Source organism: Dipodomys merriami, unplaced genomic scaffold, assembly GCF_024711535.1.
Source record: "Dipodomys merriami isolate MVZ:Mamm:240054 unplaced genomic scaffold, mDipMer1.0.p SCAF_56, whole genome shotgun sequence".
Classification (NCBI taxonomy): Eukaryota; Metazoa; Chordata; class Mammalia; order Rodentia; family Heteromyidae; genus Dipodomys; species Dipodomys merriami.
The window spans coordinates 4,144,843-4,166,554 of NW_027206135.1; the positions used below are offsets into that span (position 1 = coordinate 4,144,843).

General features: G+C 41.7%; 1 protein-coding gene across 6 annotated transcripts in view; it reads right to left on the reverse strand.

Moving 5' to 3' along the window:
* Trim13 (tripartite motif containing 13) overlaps positions 1-21,712 on the reverse strand; it is a 39,548-nt gene that overhangs the window by 8,461 nt on the left and 9,375 nt on the right. For 2 of the 6 annotated variants that reach the window (XM_070000155.1, XM_070000156.1), the window contains exon 3: positions 4,631-4,729. In XM_070000155.1, the coding sequence (XP_069856256.1) occupies positions 4,631-4,729 (99 nt within the window). Of the gene's footprint in view, positions 1-4,630; positions 4,730-5,036; positions 5,141-5,549; positions 5,606-5,776; positions 5,879-10,821; positions 10,880-21,712 lie in introns of those variants that run through there. The other 4 variants (XM_070000157.1, XM_070000154.1, XM_070000159.1 and 1 more) reach the window with 4 other exon arrangements.

A 21,712-nucleotide genomic window follows, 5' to 3' on the forward strand; every position in this document is an offset into this window, starting at 1 on the left:
GAGCGCTTGCCTTGCATGCTTGAGGCTCTAGGTTCGATTCCTCAGCATCACATAAGCAAAAAGAAAAAAGCCAGAAGTGGTGCTGTGGCTCAAGTGGTAGAGCGCTAGCCTTGAGCTGAAGAGCTGAGGGACAGTGCTCAGGCCCAGAGTTCAGGCCCCATGACCGGACCCCCCAAAAAAACAACTATCTGCATTCAAGGACTACAACAAAAAGTGTTTCATCAATCCTTTTTATGTATACAACAGCCTCTTACAAATAACTTTAACACAGGGGCTGGGAATGTAGCTTAGTGATAGAATGCTTGCCAAGCATACATGAAGCCCTTGGTTCCATTTCTTAGTACCACATAAACAGAAAAAGCCAGAAGTGGCGCTGTGGCTCAAGTGGTAGAGTGCTATTTGAGCAAAAAAAGCTCAGGGACAGTGGCCTATGCCCTGAGTTCAAACCCTAGGACTGGCAAAAAAACAAATAACTTTAACACAAACTATCAAAATATTAAAAATAGGAATGTCAATAGTTACAAAGGAAATTAGTCACAAAACAAAGTATTATGTATGTACTACATTTCTCCCTGGTAGAATTCCTTTATTTTTAAATGAGTACCCAAAATGATACTGCTCTGAAAAGTGCTTTTTGGGGGTGGGTGAGGGGCATGAACTTCTTCATAAACCAACCTGCTCTATAGAATATATCAAGTAGAATACTAATTATGCTTAGACTTACACAGTTTCTAGGTTAGATAAATTATTATATAGTCTATGTTAGCACTGCTTAACTTACATTTAAAGATTGCAAATATTCTGAGGAAGAAAGAAAAAGCATTTCATTGGAAGTGAGGCTAGTGCCCAAGAGGATATAACTATGGTACTTAAGAAATCAGGAGGGCTGGGAAGGTGGCTCAATGGTAGAGTGCGTGTCCTGCATGCATGAGGCCCTGGGTTTGATTCCTCAGCTCCACATAAGCAGAGAAAGCCGCAAGTGGGGCTGAGGCTCAAGTGGTAGAGCGCTAGTCTACAGCTGAAGAGCTGAGGGACAGTGCCCAGGCCCAGAGTTCAGGCCCCACTACCAACAAAAAAATAAAAAATAAAAAGAAATCAGGAGACAGTTATTTTAAACTATCAGCAAAAATTTCCAATTCAACTTTTCCTATAGCAAAATTTAAGTTAAAATATTCAGGTTCACATTATAGGAATTTCTGAATAACTATGGTAAGAGGTATGTGTAACAGCATATATTATTTTATCTACATTAAATATATTCTTATTTTAGTACCATTCTAGAATCGTGAGTCCCAGGCCAAGGTAATGACAATATGACAATGGCAAGGCAATGGCAAGGCAATGACAATATGGCGGTCTTTCATGAAAGAATGACAATCTAAATATATAGATACTAAAGGCAATTCCTACCTTAAACTCAGAAATGTAGAATTTACAAAAAGAATTGTTACTCTTAAAGATGTAAGTACCTTGTACTTAGAAAAAAAAAAAGGACACAAAAATAAGTTCTATAAATCTGCTGTACAACACTGTGTGTCTCAACTAGAGAACACAGACATGCCTGATTTACCAATTTGGTTTACCAAGCTTTATTGTTGCAATGGCAAAAATGACACACAAGCCAATCAAATTTAACTTTTATCTTTTACTAGAGTAGTGAGATGTAACTCTTTCTGTGTATGTGTGGTGCTAGTTCTGGTGCTTGAACTTGGCGTAGGCACTGCCCCTGAGCACTTTAGGATTTCAGGTAGGAGTCAGGGTGCCTGGAGTCAGGGTGCCTGGAAGATATATTCTCTTTTCATGAGGCAGTTTATATAGCTAGACAATAGGTAAAAGGGTTGTGGTGTAAGTCAAGTGGTTGAATGCAGGCCAGGCCTTCAATCCAGGGGACGGGGATGGGGGAAATCACAAAAAGATGATACCAGGGCCAAGCTGAGTAGTTCAAGCCTACAATACCAGCATTCAGAGGAGGAAGCAGGATGAGTTCAAGCTCAAGGCTCATCCATACCACCAGAGAGAGGACCAGATCTTCCCTTAAAAAGATGGGGAAAAAAAATTAATACACTAAAACTGAAAGGGTTAGCTATGCAACTAGCTCGTGTTTAAATTATCAAGTAGCCTATGCCTATAGAAAATACAAAAGGAAAAAAAATTGCCAAACAAAACACATTAGCAAGAAATAACCACCAGTATTAGTTTGGTCTGTTTCTCCCAATCTCTGTCTGTATGTGAGCCATAGGTCCTTGGGTTACACACATATACATACACATACACACACACACACACAATTTTAACAGAACTGGTAGCATGATACAATTATTTCATTCTCAACACATTTTCCCTATCATATTTTCAAAAACATGGTATAGCCTGACTCATAGTTTCTCATTGCTTATGTTCCTGTATTTTAATGTTTAGATTAAAACTTTACATAGTTCTGATTATTTCCTTAGATAATTCCCTTAATTGTACTACTGGGTCAAGGAAAGCTCTTGAAAAGTTTTCCAAAGTTTTCTGCGGAAATAAAACACCATAAACTCTAATGTGAATGTCCCAGCTCTCCATGTAATTCCTCAACAAAACCATACTTTTATGAAGTTTAGTAAAAAACTAACAACAGGCCAGGAGCTATCACTCTCATAATCCCAGATACTAGGGAAGCAGAGACTAGGAGGATCACAGTTTGTGGACTGCCTGGACAAAAAGCATGGTCTCATCTCAACCAATAAAGCTGTTATCATTCCAGCGTTGCTGGAAGCATATATAGGAGGATCAAAGTCCAGAGTGATCAGGGTAAAAATAACTAAAGCATCCAAACACTGGTAGCTTACAGTTGAAATCCTAACTATTCAGAAGGCTGAAATCTGATTGTGGTTCAATGCTAGCCCAGGAAAGGAAAGTCTATGAGGCTCTAGCCTCCAATTAAGTATAAAGAAGAAAACAAAACAAAACACAGCTGAAGTGGAGCTGTAACTCAAGTGAATACTAGCCTTGAACAAAAAAAAGCTCAGGGGCTGGGAAGGTAGCTCAGTGGTAGAGCGCTTGCCTTGCATGCCTGAGGCCCTGGGTTCCATTCCTCAGCACCACATAAGCAAAAAGAAAAAGGCTGGAAGTGGCGCTGTGGCTCAAGTGGTAGAGCACTAGCCTTGAGCTGAAGAGCTGAGGGACAGCACCTAGGCCCAGAGTTCAGGCCCCATGACCGGACCCAAAAAAAAGAAAAAAAGCTCAGGGGATGGTGCCCAGGCCAAGTTAAAGCCCCCCAGGAGAAGTGTGCGTGCACACACACACCAAAAAAAAAAAAAAAACCTAAAGACTGGTCATATGGCTCACATGGTGTAACAACACACGATAGTTAGCAAGAGGCACTGGGTTCAAATGTTAATAACACCAAATCAAAAGAGGAGTCAGAAAAAAGAGATGTACTCATTCTGACGTATGAAATGGTAATCTGTCTGCAGAATGCCTTAATAATGAGATAATTTTTTTTAAAAGAGGCAGTCAGGTGACTTATCATAAATGTGTAGAATAGAGAAGGCAGGAAGACCAGGAGGCAGGTTACTAAGTCAGCTGCTACACAACAGCACTGAATTTTTAGGGAAAGAGAGCCTGAAGAAATGTATATTAAAAGCCAGGCGCTGGTGGCTCATGCCTGTAATCCTAGCTACTCAGGAGGGTGAGATCAGAGGATAGAGGTTCAAAGCCAGCCAGGGCAGGAAAGTCTGAGACTCTCGGGATCTCCAATAAACCACTCAGAAAGCTAGAACTGGTGCTATAGCTCCAGTGGTAGTGTTAGCCTTGAGCTGAAGAGCCTAGGGACAGCGCCCAGGCCCAGAGTTCAAGCCACACAACAGACAAATAAATAAATAAATAAACAAACAAATGAGATGTATATTAAGGCCTGGCACAGGTGGCTTACACCTGTAACCCTAGCTACTCAGGAGGGAGGCTGAGATCTGAGGATTGCAGATCAAAGCCAGCCTGGGCATGAAAGTCTGTGAGACTCTTATTTCCAATTAGCCACCAGAAAACTGAATTGGAGCTCAAAGTAATAGAGCACTAGCTTTAAGCAAAGAGCCCAGAGTTAGCACTTGGACCCTGGTTCAAGGCCCATGAACAACACCACCACAAAATATATTTAAACTCCATGGTAGTGTTTGCCTAGCTTTCCCTATACTAAACACTCCATCTCCAACCCCACAAAAATTAACTTTCAAACATGTTATCTTCCAGTTGTGCAAGAAAGAAGTATTAATCAACAGGCCATCAAATTCTAGAATGGCTTTGTAAATAAATTTTTGCTCCTAAAACGCCTTATCTATAGTCATATAGTCCTGGTGAACCTGACAGTTCACCAGGAGAGGGAAAAAAATTTTTTTTAATGTTGCTGGAGCTTCTTTACAATTTTTTTTCTAAATATGAAACGTCTAATACCATTGCCATATAAAGACTGACAAGTACGGGTTGTATTTTTGTGTGTTTTGACAGAATATGAAAAGACAAAAGATCACCAATGAAAGAAGTGGATGGAACAAATATACTCTACACAACATTCAATTTGGAAAGATGCTGGGCGTAATAAATCGGCTGCTTTCTCTTAACATGAGAGACAAAGAAAGGTAGTATAGTTTACCTCCGTCCCCAGCAAGCAGGTGTTTTCGGCAGGATTGCTATTTCCCAGGGCAGGGCAATCAGGGTTTCTTTCTCGTTGGGGCTGACAAGCTAGAGGCCGCTGCGAGGAGAGAAAGAGGTGTCAGGCACCGGATCTGTTTTCTTAACCCTTAATTTCTTTCGCCCCCCCATACAAACCGGACAGCACCGACATAAAGGGGGATAGGCTGGAGGCCTTTGTGCCCACAACGTGTCGCTCGGGCGCCATCCCGCGCGCCCCGCAGGGCTCGGGTTCCTCCTCGCCTTTTCCAGGTGCCTCTCCCGGCAGACGCCCCCGGCCCACCGGGCGCGGGCGCGGGCGGCCGGCGCGCCGCCGAGACCGGAGCTCCCACCCGCGCGGGCCCCCGCCGCCTGGCGCTCTCCCTTACCCCTGCCCAGAGGAACAGGGCGGCGGCCGCCCAGATGCCGCCTCTGGGACCCCGGACCCCGCGCGGGTGCGGCAGGCCCTCCAGCGGCAGCCCCGCGCTGCTCGCGCCCGCGGGTCGCAAGATGGATTCGCGGCCCCACCCTGCTCGGCCCCGCCCCCCGGCCCGGCCTCCGGACGGACAAAGGCGGAGGGAGGGGAGAGGAGGGGCGGGGCGCGGCGGGAGCGCTTCCAGTGCCCCCCCCCCCCCCCCCCGCCGCCGCCCTTCCCCACCCCGGGGCGGCGCCCGCGGCCGCGCGACCCGCGTCTCGGCCGGATCCCCCGCGCAGGAAGTGCCGAGGAGGCGACGCGCCAGGAGACGGTTGGGTTTGGATTGTTGTACTTTTTTTTTTGTTCGTTGCATTTTCAGGAACAAAAAAAAAAGCCCAACCCTTCACCCCACTCCACTGCACCCAGACCCGAAGCCCGCGCTCCCGCGGCCCGAGCCCCGCGCGCAGCCCCGCCTGCCGCCCCCCACCTGGGTTTTCTTGACCTGTGGAGGGAGGAGCTTGAAAATGGGCTCCAGGCTGCCGTGGCTAACCTGACTTGGAGGCCCAGCACCGGTGTGAGGACTGTCCGGTGGTGGACAGCTCAGCACTTAGCAGGGAGGGGTCTGAAGGACGGACACGGAAAAGCGTGCGGGCGGGCGGGCCCCCTCGCACCGGGGAGTCAGCCTGGCAGGGAAGGAAGCCGTGGGTCGGTTACCTGGTAGAAGGGGCTTCCTGAATCCATGAGAAGGCCCTGGCCACGTCCAGCGCAGGGCGCATCGCCCGGGCCGCAGCCAGCACTGGACAGCGGCTCCGCACTGCCTGTTCCGTCCTCTGACGGCACGGCGCGGTGGACACCGTGGCCCTTTGTGACCGAGGCAGGGGGAGGCTACAATCAGGCCCTACCGACAAGTTCTCAGCGTGGTGCCGCAACTGTCTTAACACTGCACCCCAGACCGCTGCTAAATTAATGTTACTCAAAGTGGTTTAAAAACACTTCACACAGCCTAATAGATAATACAAGAAAATTCAACTGGTGAACATTAAGTTACTAACTCGTGAACCACGATTATCTTCAATATAATCCTATAATATGTACTTCTATATATCTTGGTGTGGTGGTGGATACTAATGAACTGAATGTAAAACACTCATTAAATACTAAGTAAACACAGCATATGAAGCTCACTGGAGTGTACAAAAAGTGGGAAAGCAAGAACAACTCTCCACTCTTCTCCCAGGGTCCTCTGCCCAACAGCAAGGGGACTGCCACACAAGTGTAGAGCAACTGCCCTTTAAAAAAACACACCTTTCCGGGGCTGGGAAGGTGGCTCAGCGGTAGAGCGCTTGCCTCCCATGCATGAGACCCTGGGTTTGATTCTTCAGTACCACATAAGCAGAAAAAGCTGGAAGTGGCTCAAGTGGTTAAGCCATAGCTTTGAGTTGAAGAGCTGAGGTGCAGTGCCCAAGCCCAGAGTTCAGGTTCAGACCCCACAATCAGCAAACAACAACAAACTGCATCTTTCCTGGAACAACACAGTTTAAGTAGACTCTGGTAGAGATAACCCTGGAATTGTCAAAGTTCTTGTCACACTAGAATTTCCTTCTTTTGAATTGTTCTTTAAAGTTGAACTAACAGCTAAAGCTTAAAATTAATTTACCAGCAAAGCAATAAAGACAAACACAAGAATTTAAAGTGAGTTATGTAAGTACACCATGATTATTAGCTCTTCTTCCCACCTAACAAGACATAGGTAAATGCTAGACAGTGGAATTTAGTGTTCACTGAATGTGTCAGTGAAGAACATCTAATCACTAAGACTGGAGAAGGTGTGCACAAAAAAGAGGTACTGGAGAGCCTCCCTGGATACATTTGAACACATATTTTCTTTCCTTCCCTATAAACTGCTATATAGTTCAGATTCCAGCCCAACATTTTCCAGAGATTATTTCTGTCAGTAAAAGGCACTGACAGGGGTAACAAGTTAGATAAGAAATGCAATCATTACCTTCCTTATGTAACTGTAACCCCTCTATACAACACCTTGACAATAATTTTTTTTAAATAAATTTAAAAGCACCAACATTGCAAGGGATAGGAATGTAGGTTGGCACTCACTACTTGTTCAAGTTACTTGGAATCTTTTTTTTTTAAATTTTGGCCAGTCCTGGGGTTTGTGAACTCAGGATCTGGGCACTATCCCTGAAGGTCTTTGTACTCAAGGCTAGCACTCTACCACTTAAGCCACAGTGCCACTTCCAGCTTTTTCTCCATTTATTGGAGATAAGAGTCTCACAGACTTTTCTGCGTAGGCTGGCTTTGAACTATAATCCTAGACCTCAGCCTCCTGAGTAGCTAGGATTACAGGCATTAACCACTGACTCCAAGCTTACTTGGTATTTCTTCTTCTGAACCATTTCATACCATATATCTATTAATTATACAATATATAAGTAAAATGTACAATGAATCAAGACAAATATTTTAAAATCCTCCAAAGGAAAATGGCATGTACATATATATTTCCATATTTCTGTCTTTAAAAGATAAAGATATCAAGTATACTGTGTAAATGACTAATGTTAGTCTTATAGTATGCCTCTTTAGTACTTTAAAAATCATTTCCTATATAACTGAAAGGTATTTGTGTTCTGGTATTTTAACAATGATTACATTAAATCATGATACATTTAAAAATGTTAATTTGTAATATTTTCCTAAGAGAACTTTTAGTGCCTTTAATATGTTAAATTCAGATGAAAACTAATAAATTCTTAAATCTGTCTGGAAACTTGGTTTGTGTGCTGCCTGTTTAGGTCACAAATCATGTGCTCACTTGGTGGGGGGGGAGGGGAAAAAATTGGTATTTGAATTCAACTCCAGACCCTCTTAAATAATAGGCAAGCATTCTACCCCTGAACTACATCCCAATTCCAAGATTTACTAAGCTTTCTTTTTGGCAGTGCTGGGGATTGAACTCAGATCTTTGGCTTGATAGTCAGGCATTCTAACACTTGAAACACACCTCAGCCCCATGTGCTAGATTTTTATCCTGAAAATGATTTGATGATGTCAATCTTATTTTAGCTTCAAAAATTACTCTTGTAGATATTTTTAGACTGTTTATTTTGCAAACAAGGGTACAGCATGGTTCTATCATTTTCAGTAGCATTAAACATACTTTTAACATCAATAGGCATCTTGTAGACCTCTGTTTCTGAAGATCTAGACTTTTTTAGAAACCTGACAAGCACTGCACAAGAAATACAGGCTTGAAAAAAAAAATAAGAAACTAGCTGGGTCTCTCTGATATCAAAGCATTTGGTAATAAATGCCTTGTCAAAAGTGTTTATCTTATAATGGTCTTGTTTATAACACCATGCAGATAGTTGCTCATGCAGCCAGATCTCTAGAAGCTTGGGATGGATCTAAAGCAACCCACACCCTTCCTTCCCCATCAGGCAAAAAACAGATGATTATGAAGATGCATGGGCCTGATTATATAATAGAATCCCATACTGTAAAATCTACCAGAAAGTTTTTCAATTCTGTTTTTCTTCTCCTTTTCTGGGGGTAGTGGTGGTGGTGGTAAGGGTTTAGGATAAATAGGGTTTCTCTGTGTCACCAAGGCTAGCCTTGAATTCTGATTCCTTCTGCCTCAACCTAGCAAGAGCTGAACCTAAGCAAGCATAGGCCTCCACATTATTAGTGGATTAGTCAATTCTTAGTTTCATTGATCTCTTAGTGGTACTCTACCACTGCCTCCTTCAGAAAAGCTTTCCAACTTTTCAGTACCTCCTGGCTTTTCTTCTCACTTAGGAACACTTACTGGGTTATCTTCCTCCACCCAGCATCTACATTCAGTAGGCCTTCACTCCCATTGTTTTTCTGTTGTTTGCAGTAGTGGGAATCAAACCACTCCAAACACCTAGTCTTAGGACTCCTAGAACACCAATGATCAAGTAATGGCTCTCATATCTCCCTATGAAGCAGGAATTACCTACAGTTACACCATTTTTAAAACATAAAATCTGAAGTTAAATACTTTAAAGACATTCTCTTCCTGCTCCCACAATCTTCCTTTCTGCAAGCATTTCTTCGTGCTTATGCAGCCTAATGTTATACTACTTCCAGCATCAAGGATCCTGCCTCCTGTAGTTCCCACTTTCCCAAAAGCCCCCTCCCATTCCCATGCCCCAACCATAGCACAATTAGCTCTCCAAGATGTTTTAAACCATGACTAGATCCTTCATGTTATCCTCGTCTCTTCCATTGTACACACTGCAGTTATTTATGTAATTATGTGAGTACTGCTGTCTCTTCATTTGACTACATGCTACAAGGGTTCTGGGATACTGTGTATGTATGTATATGTGTGTGTATGTGTCTGTGTGTGTTTTCATTTGCATTCCCAGCACCTAACTCAGTTATTTCACTAATGTCTTAAGGAAATAAGAGTTCTCTAGTTTAAAGATGGCTGTCAGGAGTGAGTAAGGACTGAGGAAGCAAAGACACAAGACAATGAGTACAACAGTTCTTTTGGCAGGAAAAGAAAAAAGGGAAAGTACAATCAATAATAAAAGTACAGAGACAGAAATTACTATTTTTATAGTTAAAAAAACAAGGTTCAGCTCATCCAAGGTTGCACTGAAAGAATTCCCAGGCACAGCAGCCCACCTTTCTAGGTGGCAGAGATCTGGAAGATTGAGGCAAGATTCCATCTCAGTGTCTGGGGATAGTGGCACACAGGTGTCATTTCAGCTACAGGGAAAGCACAATGGCTTGGCACTGTGGTGTATACCTACTTCCTAGGTAGGAGAAGCATAACTTGGAAGATTGCAGTCCAGGCCAGCCTAGGCATAAGTGAGACCTATCTGAAAAATAGCACAAAATAAAAATAGCACACACACAAAAAAACCACCCCTGAGTGGCTCGAGTGGTAGAGAGCCTACCTCAAAAATGGAAGACTGAGCTCAAATCCCAATACTTCAAAAAAGAGTCCCCAAGCACAGAATAAAGGCCACTCAGTTCTCAATTCTTTTTCTTGAGAATCTCTCACCGGTCATCTTGGTTCCTCATCCTGCGGCTCAAGCATGTCAGTACAAATAGCACAGTAACTAAAGACTAGAAATGACTTTTCTAAAGGCAAAGAAAGCTGGGCACAGTGGTATATAATGCGCATGTAACTTCAGCCTGGGCATTGCAATAAGACCAGAGATAGATAGGATGAATATAGATAGATGGATGGATGACAGGTAGGTACAGATACATAGTACTTAACAAAAAAAAACAAGGTGAGGAAAATGTTCTGCAACCTTTCAAAATCATAGAAACTGCCTAGAATATACAGAATCCAAGAGCACTTGAATTCAGACCTGCAATGTGTATGTGTGTGTGGGAGGGAGGGTGGTCTGGGAATAGATATTTTAAAGTAATACCCATCATTATTTCCTGTGTGTTTGAGTCTCACTGTGCTGGAAAGTAACAAAGAGAAATGAATAGCATAAATTCCTGAAGCTGGACTCAAAAAAAGGTCTTATAACTTCATGCTGGGGCCAACTGAACTCTGCAGGTTTCATACTATCTTGGCACATGTTAAGTATGCTTATCTCTTGGAAAAAATCAGGACTTAATGGAGGGAAGCCCTTTACCCAATTATAAGGTAGAGATGAAGAAAGAAAAGCTTTTCTTTTGTGGGGTAGAGGTGATTGTTTTGGTTTTGTTAGTTTTTTAAAGAGTTTCACTATGAAACCCAGTCTGACCTTGAACTCCTGATCCTCCAAGTTCTGGACTCCTGCCTCCGCCTACACCTCCGGAGTTCTAGGATTACAAAAATGCACCACTATACTTAGCAATTCTACCATTGAGTGTGTTCAAAGATGAGCTTATTAGTTGTTAACATACTTACTAGTTAGACACTACAACACAGATAAGATCTGACTTTGTCATCCCCTGGGTTTCCTTGTTTCTCCAGCTGTCCGTGGCACTGGAGACTATGGGTCTAGGTTTACCTGGCAGAGTCCTGACAGCTCCTGAGCCCAGCCAGCCACCCCTCTGGTTTGGTGTCTTTCATTCTTACCCACTCATTCCTGGTTTAGATAATAATGAATAGTTACTGCTTGTAAAACAACAAAGCTGAAGTGAAAACCATAACTATACAAAAGCGAGAAGTGGTCTGCCAGCAATTTACGTAAGGATTCCAATCATGCAATAAATCACCGTGTATCCTCACACACACTACTTCAATTAATCCACTCAGCAAACATATCAGTTAGTTTGGAGGAAATGAATTTTTCAGTTAAGGAAGTCACAGGGTCATCCAACTATGTTGAACACAAATGGATACCTATGTCCCCTTATGCCAATGCCAATTCCTGCTCTTCATGGGGTCTCCCCGCCTTCTCAAGAAACAAGGACATGCAATCCTCCTATTTATATATGTGTTAAAAATAGAACTTTATGCCTCATGCCTGTAATCCATGCTATTCAAGAGGCTGAGCTTCTGAGGATCAAGTTCAAAGACAGCCCAGAAAAGTCCACGAAACTCTTATCTCCAATTAACTACCAAAAGAGCCAGAAATGATGCTGTAGCTCAAGTGGTAGAATATACTTTGAACCAAAACACTCAAGAACAGCACCAAGGCCCTAAATTCAAGCCCAGGACAGGCACACAGGCACACAGGTATACAGGCGCGTGCGCACACGCACACACACACATACACACACATAAATTAGAACTGTACCAAAAAAGTTGGTCAGTTTCAACATGGAAGCAAATTTCTGAATATTCATATTTTTCATCTTAAAGTTGAAAGTAGAAGTCTGCTTGCTGCAGCTGTGTGTCTAATTATTTCTATAACCTAGTTTGAAGGAAAAAACACTTCCAAAAGAATCAACCAAGTCCACAGTTTAACTCAAATAAATCCAACTGATTAGCAAATGGAAAATAACACTGAGGAGAAAGTTTTGCATCACAAGGATAGAGATCTAAATCATTCCAGAGGAAGCTAAAAACTAAAGTATAAGCCAGAGAATGGGTGGCTCAAAATAACAAACAAAATCTTCACTTTATATTTGCATAGCCTTCACCTTCTAAACCAGCTGCTCTCCCAGAAAAGGGAGCTCAAAAGTCATAGTCTTTGCAACTTTTTCTCTTTTTAATTCCAAAAGCATTGTCCTTACAGCATTTTCTTTGAGAATCACACAAAAGCACTGATAAAGACTCCAGCTTCACCCTATAGATTTGGGGGTTTTGTTCTGCTGCTTTTGATCTTCTAGACGTTTCTGTATTTAGGAAGTTCTATACAGGAACAACATGCCGGCATCCAGACAAGGGCCTGGCATATAGTAGGCTCGGATAGATGGATGGAGAATTTGCACTAAGCAATCAAGAAGGACTTTGGGGTTTGTTTACATGTATGGAAGCCCTTGGAGAGTACATACTCTACAGTTCAAAAACCAAAAATCACTCTGGGCCTTGTGTAAAGAGGGAGGGTGGTTTGGAGGACAATGTAACTTTCAAGCTAGAAAGAGAAGGAGGAAACATGTTTCAGAGCTATAGCTTACAAAGAGGAAAAGAGGGCTTGAGGATAACTTCCAGGACTGGGGCTCAATAGTGAATTTTTCTGAATTGTTTTCTCTTCTGTAAGAAAGAAGGCAGAGAGTGTCAAGTGCTCACCTAGCACCAGGCGTGTGTAACCCTCAGTGAATGTTAGTTCTTCTTATTACCTCAAAGAGAAATGTGTGTTCCCTACAGGATAACAAAAACATTCACTCCTCAGAGCCTAAGAGAGATGACTTCTTGTAGAGTATGCCTTCTCCATCTGAAGGACAGATTTTTTTCTTTAACAGAATACTTAACAGTAGTTTTGGAACATTGTACTTGCACATAGATAAATAAAAGGATTCCTCACATTTCAAAAAATAAAAAAAAGGTTCTTTAAGGTCATGTTTATCCATTCAGTTCTTAGCAGGAGTAAGTAAAAGCTGAAATTACAAACTTCTGCAGATTAAAAAACAATCAAAACATAAGATAATGTGCAAATGAAATAATGATTTTCTCAAAATAGGCAATGACTGCATTTGAATACACCAGAAGCTAAAATACCACGCTGTCCAGTTCAATAAAGGACACCTGGCAACTCTATTTGTAAGTGTAACTCAGCTTTTTGCAAAGCCAACACCCAACCCTTTTTGGCTTCCTTAGTCTGTCCTCATTTCCCCCTGAAAAACTGCCTTAAGCTTAGTGTAGCTATCATGCTTGTCTATTACAAGTAGCAGCTTCTCTCAGTAAGACCTCTGTTTTGTAAATACTTGATCAGGGTAACCCTGTATCTGCTTGCTCAGTTTCCCAATGGCTGCATGCAGGTAACATGTGAAAAAGCTGCCTGTAGAGACTTTTTTTTTGGCCAGGTGTAGGGCCTGAACTCTGGGCCTGGGCGCTGTCCCTCAGCTCTTCAGCTCAGGGCTAGCACTCTACCACTTGAGCCACAGTGCCACTTCTGGCTTTTTCTGCTTATGTGGTACTGAAGAATCCAACCCGGGCCTCATGCATGCAAGGCAAGCGCTCTACCACTGAGCCACCTTCCCAGCCCCTGTAGAGACTTTTTTTTTGGTCGGTCTGCAGCTTAAACTCTCTAGAGACTTTTAATAGCTGATTCTTGAGTCCTTTGGGGGCTTTATTGCTAGCTTTTCATCTATCTCCTGATCTCCCAGATTATTGGTGATGTGAATTTCCCACTTAACAAAAAAAAACAGTCATTTTTCTTACAGAGGGTTCCCTGAATCTGGTTTGCCTTTTCCATCCTTGCCCCATGGGTGAGTGTCTCCTCGAATTCTTCTGTTAACCTACAAAAGCAACCTTGAATGTGAAGTTGAGGTGAAAGGACTACTGAAGAATTTGGCCTATAGTTGGGTCTCTAGTCATTTCCTGCTCTCTCTTCTAAATCTAGTTGATACCCTGCTGGAAGGGGAGTGTCAGCATCTCCCAAAGAGCTCCCTGGAAAAACAGTCTGGTGAAGAATTCTAAGTGGGGCCTCTAATACCAGCTTCTGTGGCCCTTCTCAGAGCTGCTTCAACCTGTCCAGCAAGAGCCCCTGACTCTCCACCCCCCCCCACCCCTACCCATCCTTGGAAGGGGCCTTGCATAGACCTCCTGTGGGTCAGGGTCCCCTCTTTACCATAGCTTACCCTGAACTCAGGTTCCTTTCTTTGCATGCATGAACTGACAATTCTTTTCCTTCCTTCCTGCCAACTGCTCCCTACTAACCCAGCACACAACCAGATACAATCTCACCATAGTTGCCTTCACATGGGGGACACCAGGAGTTGCTCAGTAAGAAACTGCCTTGCCAGCATGCACACCTGTAATTCCATCTATCTGGGAGGCTGAGGTCAAATTGTGGAGTAAGCCACTGGGCAAAAGCATAGGCCCTATCAATAAACAAAGTAAAAGTAAAAAAGCACTAGGGATGTGGCTCTGATGATAGAGAGTACAAGTCATGAGTTCAATCCCGAATTCCATGAAAACAAAACAAAAACCTTAAACAACATCACAGTTGTTCTGTAGTGAGGAGGTATGCACTGGCATACAGAACACATTAGAAAAACCCTTAGCTCTAAGTTCCTTGAGAGTTTAGGTACTTGAGTTTAGGACTACTGTGTTTTACTACTGTATTTTAAGCTTCACAAAGTGAGATGTCAGCTAATTTTTCTGGACTGTGGAAATGACAGCCTTGTCTAGAATCATAAAGGCCTGTTGTTTCTCAATCTGGTGGTCAGACTAACTATCCACTTTTTTCTTACTGTTACCATTTATTACACAACTGATTCTCCTCAAGAAAGACATTAAAAGCCCACTTCTATCCTTTAAAAAAAGCAGCCTTGGGGGCTGGGAAGGTGGCTCAGAGGTAGAGTGCTTGCCTCGCATGCATAAGGCCCTGGGTTCAATTCCTCAGCACCACATAAGCAAAAAAAAAAAAAAAAAAAAGAGGCAGCCTCAGAGGGCCTGAGTGTAATGGTTCATGCCAATAACCCCAGCTATTTCGGAAGCACAGACAAGCCTCACCAGAAACCCTATCTGAAAAACATGGCTCAAGGTGTAGAATACCTGCCTAACAATCACACAACTCTCAGTTCGAACTCCAGCACTGAAAAAAAAATACCCTCAGAATGCTAGCCATCATTCATTATTTAAAAAAAAATGTCTCCCTTAAGTTTTATGTATTTCATTTTTTAGTAGTACTGGGAATTGAATTCAAGGCTTCATACTTGCTAGGCAGGTACTCTACTACCTGACTCACACTCCCAGTCCATTCTGTGTTGGTTCTTTTATTTTTGTAGTATTAAAGTTTGAAGTCAGGCCCCCGAGCTTGCTTTCGAGGCTGATGATATACCACTAGAGCCACAACTCCAGCCCAGCTTTCTATTAGTTATTTTGGAGATGGTGTGTCTAGTAAACTTCTTTGCCTGGACTGGACTCAAACTGTGATCCTCCAGATCTCAGTCTCCTCAGTAGTTATGTAAGTAGTGAGCCCAATGGCACCTGGTTAATCTCCAGATAGGATCTTGACTTCTACCCAGGCTGGCCTGGGCTGCCATCTTCCTACTTACGATTTCCAATTTGCTGGGGATGACAAACTCACACACTGCAGCCAGCCATGGTTGGATGGAGTCATGCAAACTTTTTATGCTGAGGCTGACCATGAACTTCATTCAATCCCTTGATCTTTGCCTCTCAAGTAGCTAGGATTACAGGCTTGAGCCACTGAGCCCAGAGTTTGTATTTTACTTCTGCCAACAGACCCAGCACTTTTTTATGTACCAAATGTTGTTTCTCTAAGACAACTCAATCTTTAAAATACTCCAAGGAAACAGTAACCTTATTTATAGATGAGAAAATGAAAACAGGCAGTTTAAGTAACTGCCTCAAGATCACCCAGCTAATAAACGATGAACCAGAATTCAAATCCAGATAATTTGAATGTGTCACATCCAAATACTGAACTACTTCAGTTAGTGCACTTCTCTAAATGAAGTGAAAAAATAAGTACACATGTATACATCTTATTAATGTATTCAATTTTTTTCAGTGATGGGGTTAGAATCCAGGGCTTCCTGGCTCTACTGCCAGCCCATAAATATTCTGATTTAATTATACACATAATCCACAGGGAGACAAGCAGAGAGCAGTGCTTTAGTAACCATTTTCGTAAGGGCCACATCTCTAGTTTCAGGAACACCTATAGCCCAATTTAAAAGAAGCCTTAATTTTTCTGCCAACACATCTAAAGGACTAGTTTCACAAACCTGTGTCTTCACTTGCCAAGTGAATGTAAGGGCCGTTCAAATTTAAAAACTCATATTTCCCCAAAGACAGACTCAGAAACTTTTTCTTTTGACTTTATGCGATGCTGTGGTTCAGTGTTCTTTAAATTCTGGACTGTTATTTGGACTAACCATAATGCGGGTTTGTTGTGTGCAACTGACAATATCCTGATACGGTTATGCAGGTTTAAATTTAAATTTCTGAAGTTGCGGCACAGAAGGAAAAAGCACAGTAGCAGCTGGTACAAGCCCGCCCTCTGCTGGCCATGTCGGCGCACATCGGACATTTCTGCTAGTTTTCCTGCCTCCCACAGCTTCAGCCATGCAAAGCCTTTCAGCGCTTTCATCAGCTAAGCACACTGCTGGGGCTGGGCAAAGATAAATAAAAGTCTGAGCCTTAAAGGATCTCACAACTGGAGAGGTGTATTACTGGTGCTGCCCCCTCATGTATCCATTAGTTTGCCACCAAAGTTTGCGCAAGAGCCCAAATCACACATCCTTACACAATGCTCTTTTGTTAGAACTGGTGACTCACTAGGATCTGACTAGGAGTAACAGGGCCAATGGGTGAAACCTTGTAGACACAGCCACCTGGGAGCAGTGTTGACAACCGGCCACAGGTCTTTATCAGGCAGGCTCTGTTGTGCCTAAGGTTGAGCACAGGAAGGTCTTCACAGGGAAAGGAGAAAGTTAAGAACTGAGGCCAGGAGAGCACCTTTCACTTTGATGTTTAATTAATACATTCACTTAAAACACAACCAAGACCTCTGCCACTTTTTGTAACAGGATTCTAGCTTGTTTTCCCATTAGATGTTATTGTTTTTTTATTTCCTTATGTAATTTTATATGGCCATGTTTTTCAAACTAGACCAAGCAGCTCCCTCGATTCCTAAAACAAAAATTCTTTCTGCACCTCTTCTCAAATTTTCTCAGGTTCTAGACACATAGAAACTTTGTGTGGCTTTTACTTAACTATGTCCTCTAGCAATGATTTATTTTCATTTTAGAGAAAATTCTGTTGATAACATACCTACTATACTAACCAGAGTGAAAAAAAGAAGAGCATTTTATAAAATTTCTTTTCAGAACTTGTAGATACAAATAAATGACATAGAAGACTATATCACTGAATGCGACTATCATTCTGGACAAATCACATAGTCGCAGGACCTAAAGAAACATCCCTCTCACCTTCAAAACATAATGAAGGCATATTCCAAACACTTCAAAAATGGCTCCATAAAAGATATAGTTTAGAAAATTTATGCAGAAGAAAAGGAGAAAAGGAAGGGAGACAGGAAAGTAAGGAGGAAAAAAGGAGAAGAAAAGATGGAAGAAAAAAACTTGAACCTTGCTGGGCGCTGGTGGCTCACACCTGTAATCCTAACTCAGGAGGCTGAGATCTGAGGACCGCAGTTCAAAACCAGCAGGGGCAGGATGTCCATGAAGCTTGTTTCTCCAATTAACCACCAGAAAACTGGAAGTGGAGCTGTGGCTCAAAGTGGTAGAGCGCTAAGCTTGAACAAAAGAGCTCAGGGACAATGCCCAGGCCCTGTATTCAAGACCCACGACAAAACAAAACAAGCAAAAAAAAAAAAAAAAAAAAAAAAGTGACCCTCTCTCAGGAGAGTATAAGAAATAAGAAAACAAAAGACCAGAAGGAAGAAAGGAGGTTAAGAAAATAGTAGTGAGAAATAAAATCAGACAGTCAGAAGGCAGGGGCTTCCACCATCTTAAGTATCTTAAATTTACAATTCAAATTGAAGAAATAGTCATCTTTGAAAAAGACAGGTAATGAAGAAACATACACATAAAACACACACAATATACACCTACTAAACGAAGCAGGACATAGTGAGGGGAGGTGGAACAGGGAGGCTAAGAGCACCTAACACATGCAACCTGCACACTGACCTGCCAAAGAAGCCTGGACATGGGGTTGACACCATATCCCAGCCAGCTTTCCTGCCACAGAATATCCTTACCTCTTCCTCAGCAAATATGAGCGCGATGACAAACAAAAACAAAATTCTCTGCCAGAAACAACAGATGCCCTCTGCATTTTACTTACTTGGCAAAAAAAAAAAAAAAAAAAAAAGTGAATCAAAACATCTATAATCAACCAGGAGCTGGTAGCTTGTACCTTTAATCCTAGCTACTTAGGAGGCTGAGATCCTAGGACTACTGTTCAAAGTCAGCCTAGGCAGAAAAATTCAGGAGACTCTTACCTCCAATTAACCAGCAAAAGAAGAGATGTAGAAGTATGGTTCAAGTGGTAGAGTACCAATCTTGAGTTTTGAAAAAGCCAAGCAAAATTGTGAGGCCCCAATACTAGAACCATGGGGAAAAAAAAGTCACCTGCAATGAAAAGCTAACACAGATTCATTCACCTGTTCATATATAGAGAGATGGAGATACTATAAATATATCATACATACCTAGAGACAGACAGATAGGCAGGTAGACAGACAGACAGACAGATGGATTGATATAGGTAGATAGATATAGATAGATAATGTAGATGTCTTTATTTTTTTTTACAGTGCTGAGACTAACCCAAGGCCTCACCCATGCTAGGCAAGTAGTCTACCACTAAGCTAGGATCCCAGCCCCCAGTTATACAGTATTTATACTTTGTTTTGTTTCTATTAATTCATCAAGATGAGGAGTTATATTTTATTTACCTTTCTTTTGTCCTAATTGATGGAGATAAGTGGTGGTAATGAGGAAGGACTGAGAGAAAGAAGGGTTTTTAGATATGTCTTCTACCTGGTGATAAACCATGTTGGATTTCCACAGCTATGTTAGCATTTCACACATCTTGGAGAAGTTTAAGCAATATTTTCTGAATAGCATTAACATAAGACTCAGCACTCCTGAAGTATAGTGAGCATATAATACCTTATCTATTCTATAAATAAGAACAGTATTAATGTATAATCTAATATATAACATATGTAACTTGAATGAATAAATGTATCTGTGTAACCCACAAAAATATCAGTATTTGTATAATGACTAATATAATTATTATTTTAGCTGGACACAGTTTCTCATGAATATAATCCTGTCTATTGGAGAGGCTGAGATTAGGTGGTTATAGTTCCAGGCCAACCCAAGCAAAAATTTCACAAGAGCTCATCTTAACCAATAATGAGGTGGGTGCCGTGGAACACACCTGTCATCCCAGATATTCCAGAAGCATAGATAAGAGAGTCACAACCCAGGCTGTCCCAGGAAAAAAGCAAGACCCTATTCAGAAACTAACAAAGGCAAAAATAGTTGAACTGGTAGAGTGTCTGTCTAGCAAGTACAAGAACTGAGTTCAAACCCTAAAATAAAATAAAATTAATATTTCTAACTAAAAACAGAATGCCATCCTTTCTATTATTTTTTTTGGGGGGGGGGTCAATTGTGGGGCTTGAACTTTGAGCCTAGGCATCCCTCAGCTCTTCAGCTCAAGGCTGGCACTCTACCACTTGAGCCACAGCACCACTTCCAGCTTTTTCTGGTTCTGTGGTGCTGAGGAATCCAACCCAGGGCCTCATGCATACAAGACAAGCACTCTACCACTGACCCACCTTCCCAGCCCTATACAATTATTTTTAAAGCTCCATTATGTTATTATTATTCCTTTATGTAACAATTCTCAAGTGTCTGCTTAGCCTTTCATCAGTGTATCAACTAGATTCTAGCAATGTAAAGACTAGTTCAACAGTGAATCACCCATATTGTATCTTTATCTAGTTTGTTATCTGGCTGTTGCTTTCCCAACTTTGTTCTAGAGTTAGCTGGGGTCTTTCGTATCATATGAATTACAGACATGCTAAATAGCACTTATACATATAAATATATACTTATGTTAGTGAAATTTTTTTCATGGTCAATCAGATTATGAATTAATGATAGTCATTGTTTTTCAGAATAGAATTTCTGAAGTTACTAATGAAGTAGGATTTCAGGCCACAAAATATATGTATTTTTCTATAAGTTGTTTGTGTATATATGAGCACATATATACATATAAATATAGCCAGGTGTGGCTATCCCAGCACACAAGAAGCTGAGGCAGGAGAATAAAGATTCAAGATCATCCTGGGCTACATATTGAGACCCTGTCTCAATGAGAAAAAAAATTAAATTAAAAAAAATATATATAGTGCTATCCTTTTGAATGAAGATGTATGTATATGTATCTACAAATACCTATCTATATCCATCTGTTTATCAATGTATCTATTTGTCTGTCTATTTGTACCTTACAGTTTTCTAGAAGAACAGCAGAAGGAAAAAAAACAGAACATACAAAGACAAGGTGTAGATCCTATATAGTGAAACTTTTGGGGTCTTTTTCAGAGAAACAGATTTCAATCTTTTTATAGTCATTCAAATTAATACAACAGAGTGAGAAGAATTAGAGAAGACCGAATCATCTCAACTCATTCGTTTTAAAGAACTGTCATTTCACTTCATTTCAATCATTTCAACAAGGAAAGGGACAGAACACTCTCTTCTTAGGGTGCTAATCCTTTATAGTTAATACAGTCAACTATTAGACATGGGCTACCTTATTGGTTTGCCATTTGCAAAGACAAGATATACAGCCTCCTTTCTTCAGACCTACATGGGATTCAGAAAATGGCCTAGTGAACAAGGAGTTGGCACCAGAGACATTATAAGATAAAGCTGCAATGGCATTAGGCTGTGAGAATATGAGCATCCAGGCCTAGCTCCACTAGAGAATCTTCTCCCCTAGGAGCTACATTTACATGTACACTAGAGCTGCATTTGCCACTAGGACTAGGAATGATGGCAAAAAGGATTCAGAGCTGTGAAAAAGAGAAAATCAGAGTTCTTTAGTAGCCTAGGGAATAACGAGATTTTGTAATTTTCTTTTGTGAACTACAGAATTTTTTCCCAAGCATAAAATATTTCTCACCAGGCACTGGTGGCTCACAACTGTAATCCTAGCTATTCAGGAGGCTTAAATCGGAGGTTGGCGGATCAAAGCCAGCCTGGGCAGGAAAATCCGTTAGACTTTTATCTCCAATTAACCACCAGAAAACTGGAAGTGGTACTGTGGCTCAAGTGGTAGAGTGCTTGCCTTGAGCTGAAGAGCTTAGGGACAGTGCCCAGGCCCAGAGTTCAAGCCCCACAACTGACACACACACACACAAAAATTCATAGAACCCTAAAAAAATTCCTAGACCTTTGGCATGGGGTACATAGTATTCAGTATCTAAAATGGTTCCATCTATTCTATTATCAACCAAAGATTTGGAATAAACAAGCAAACAAATTCTATCACCAGCCATAATCCAAGTTACT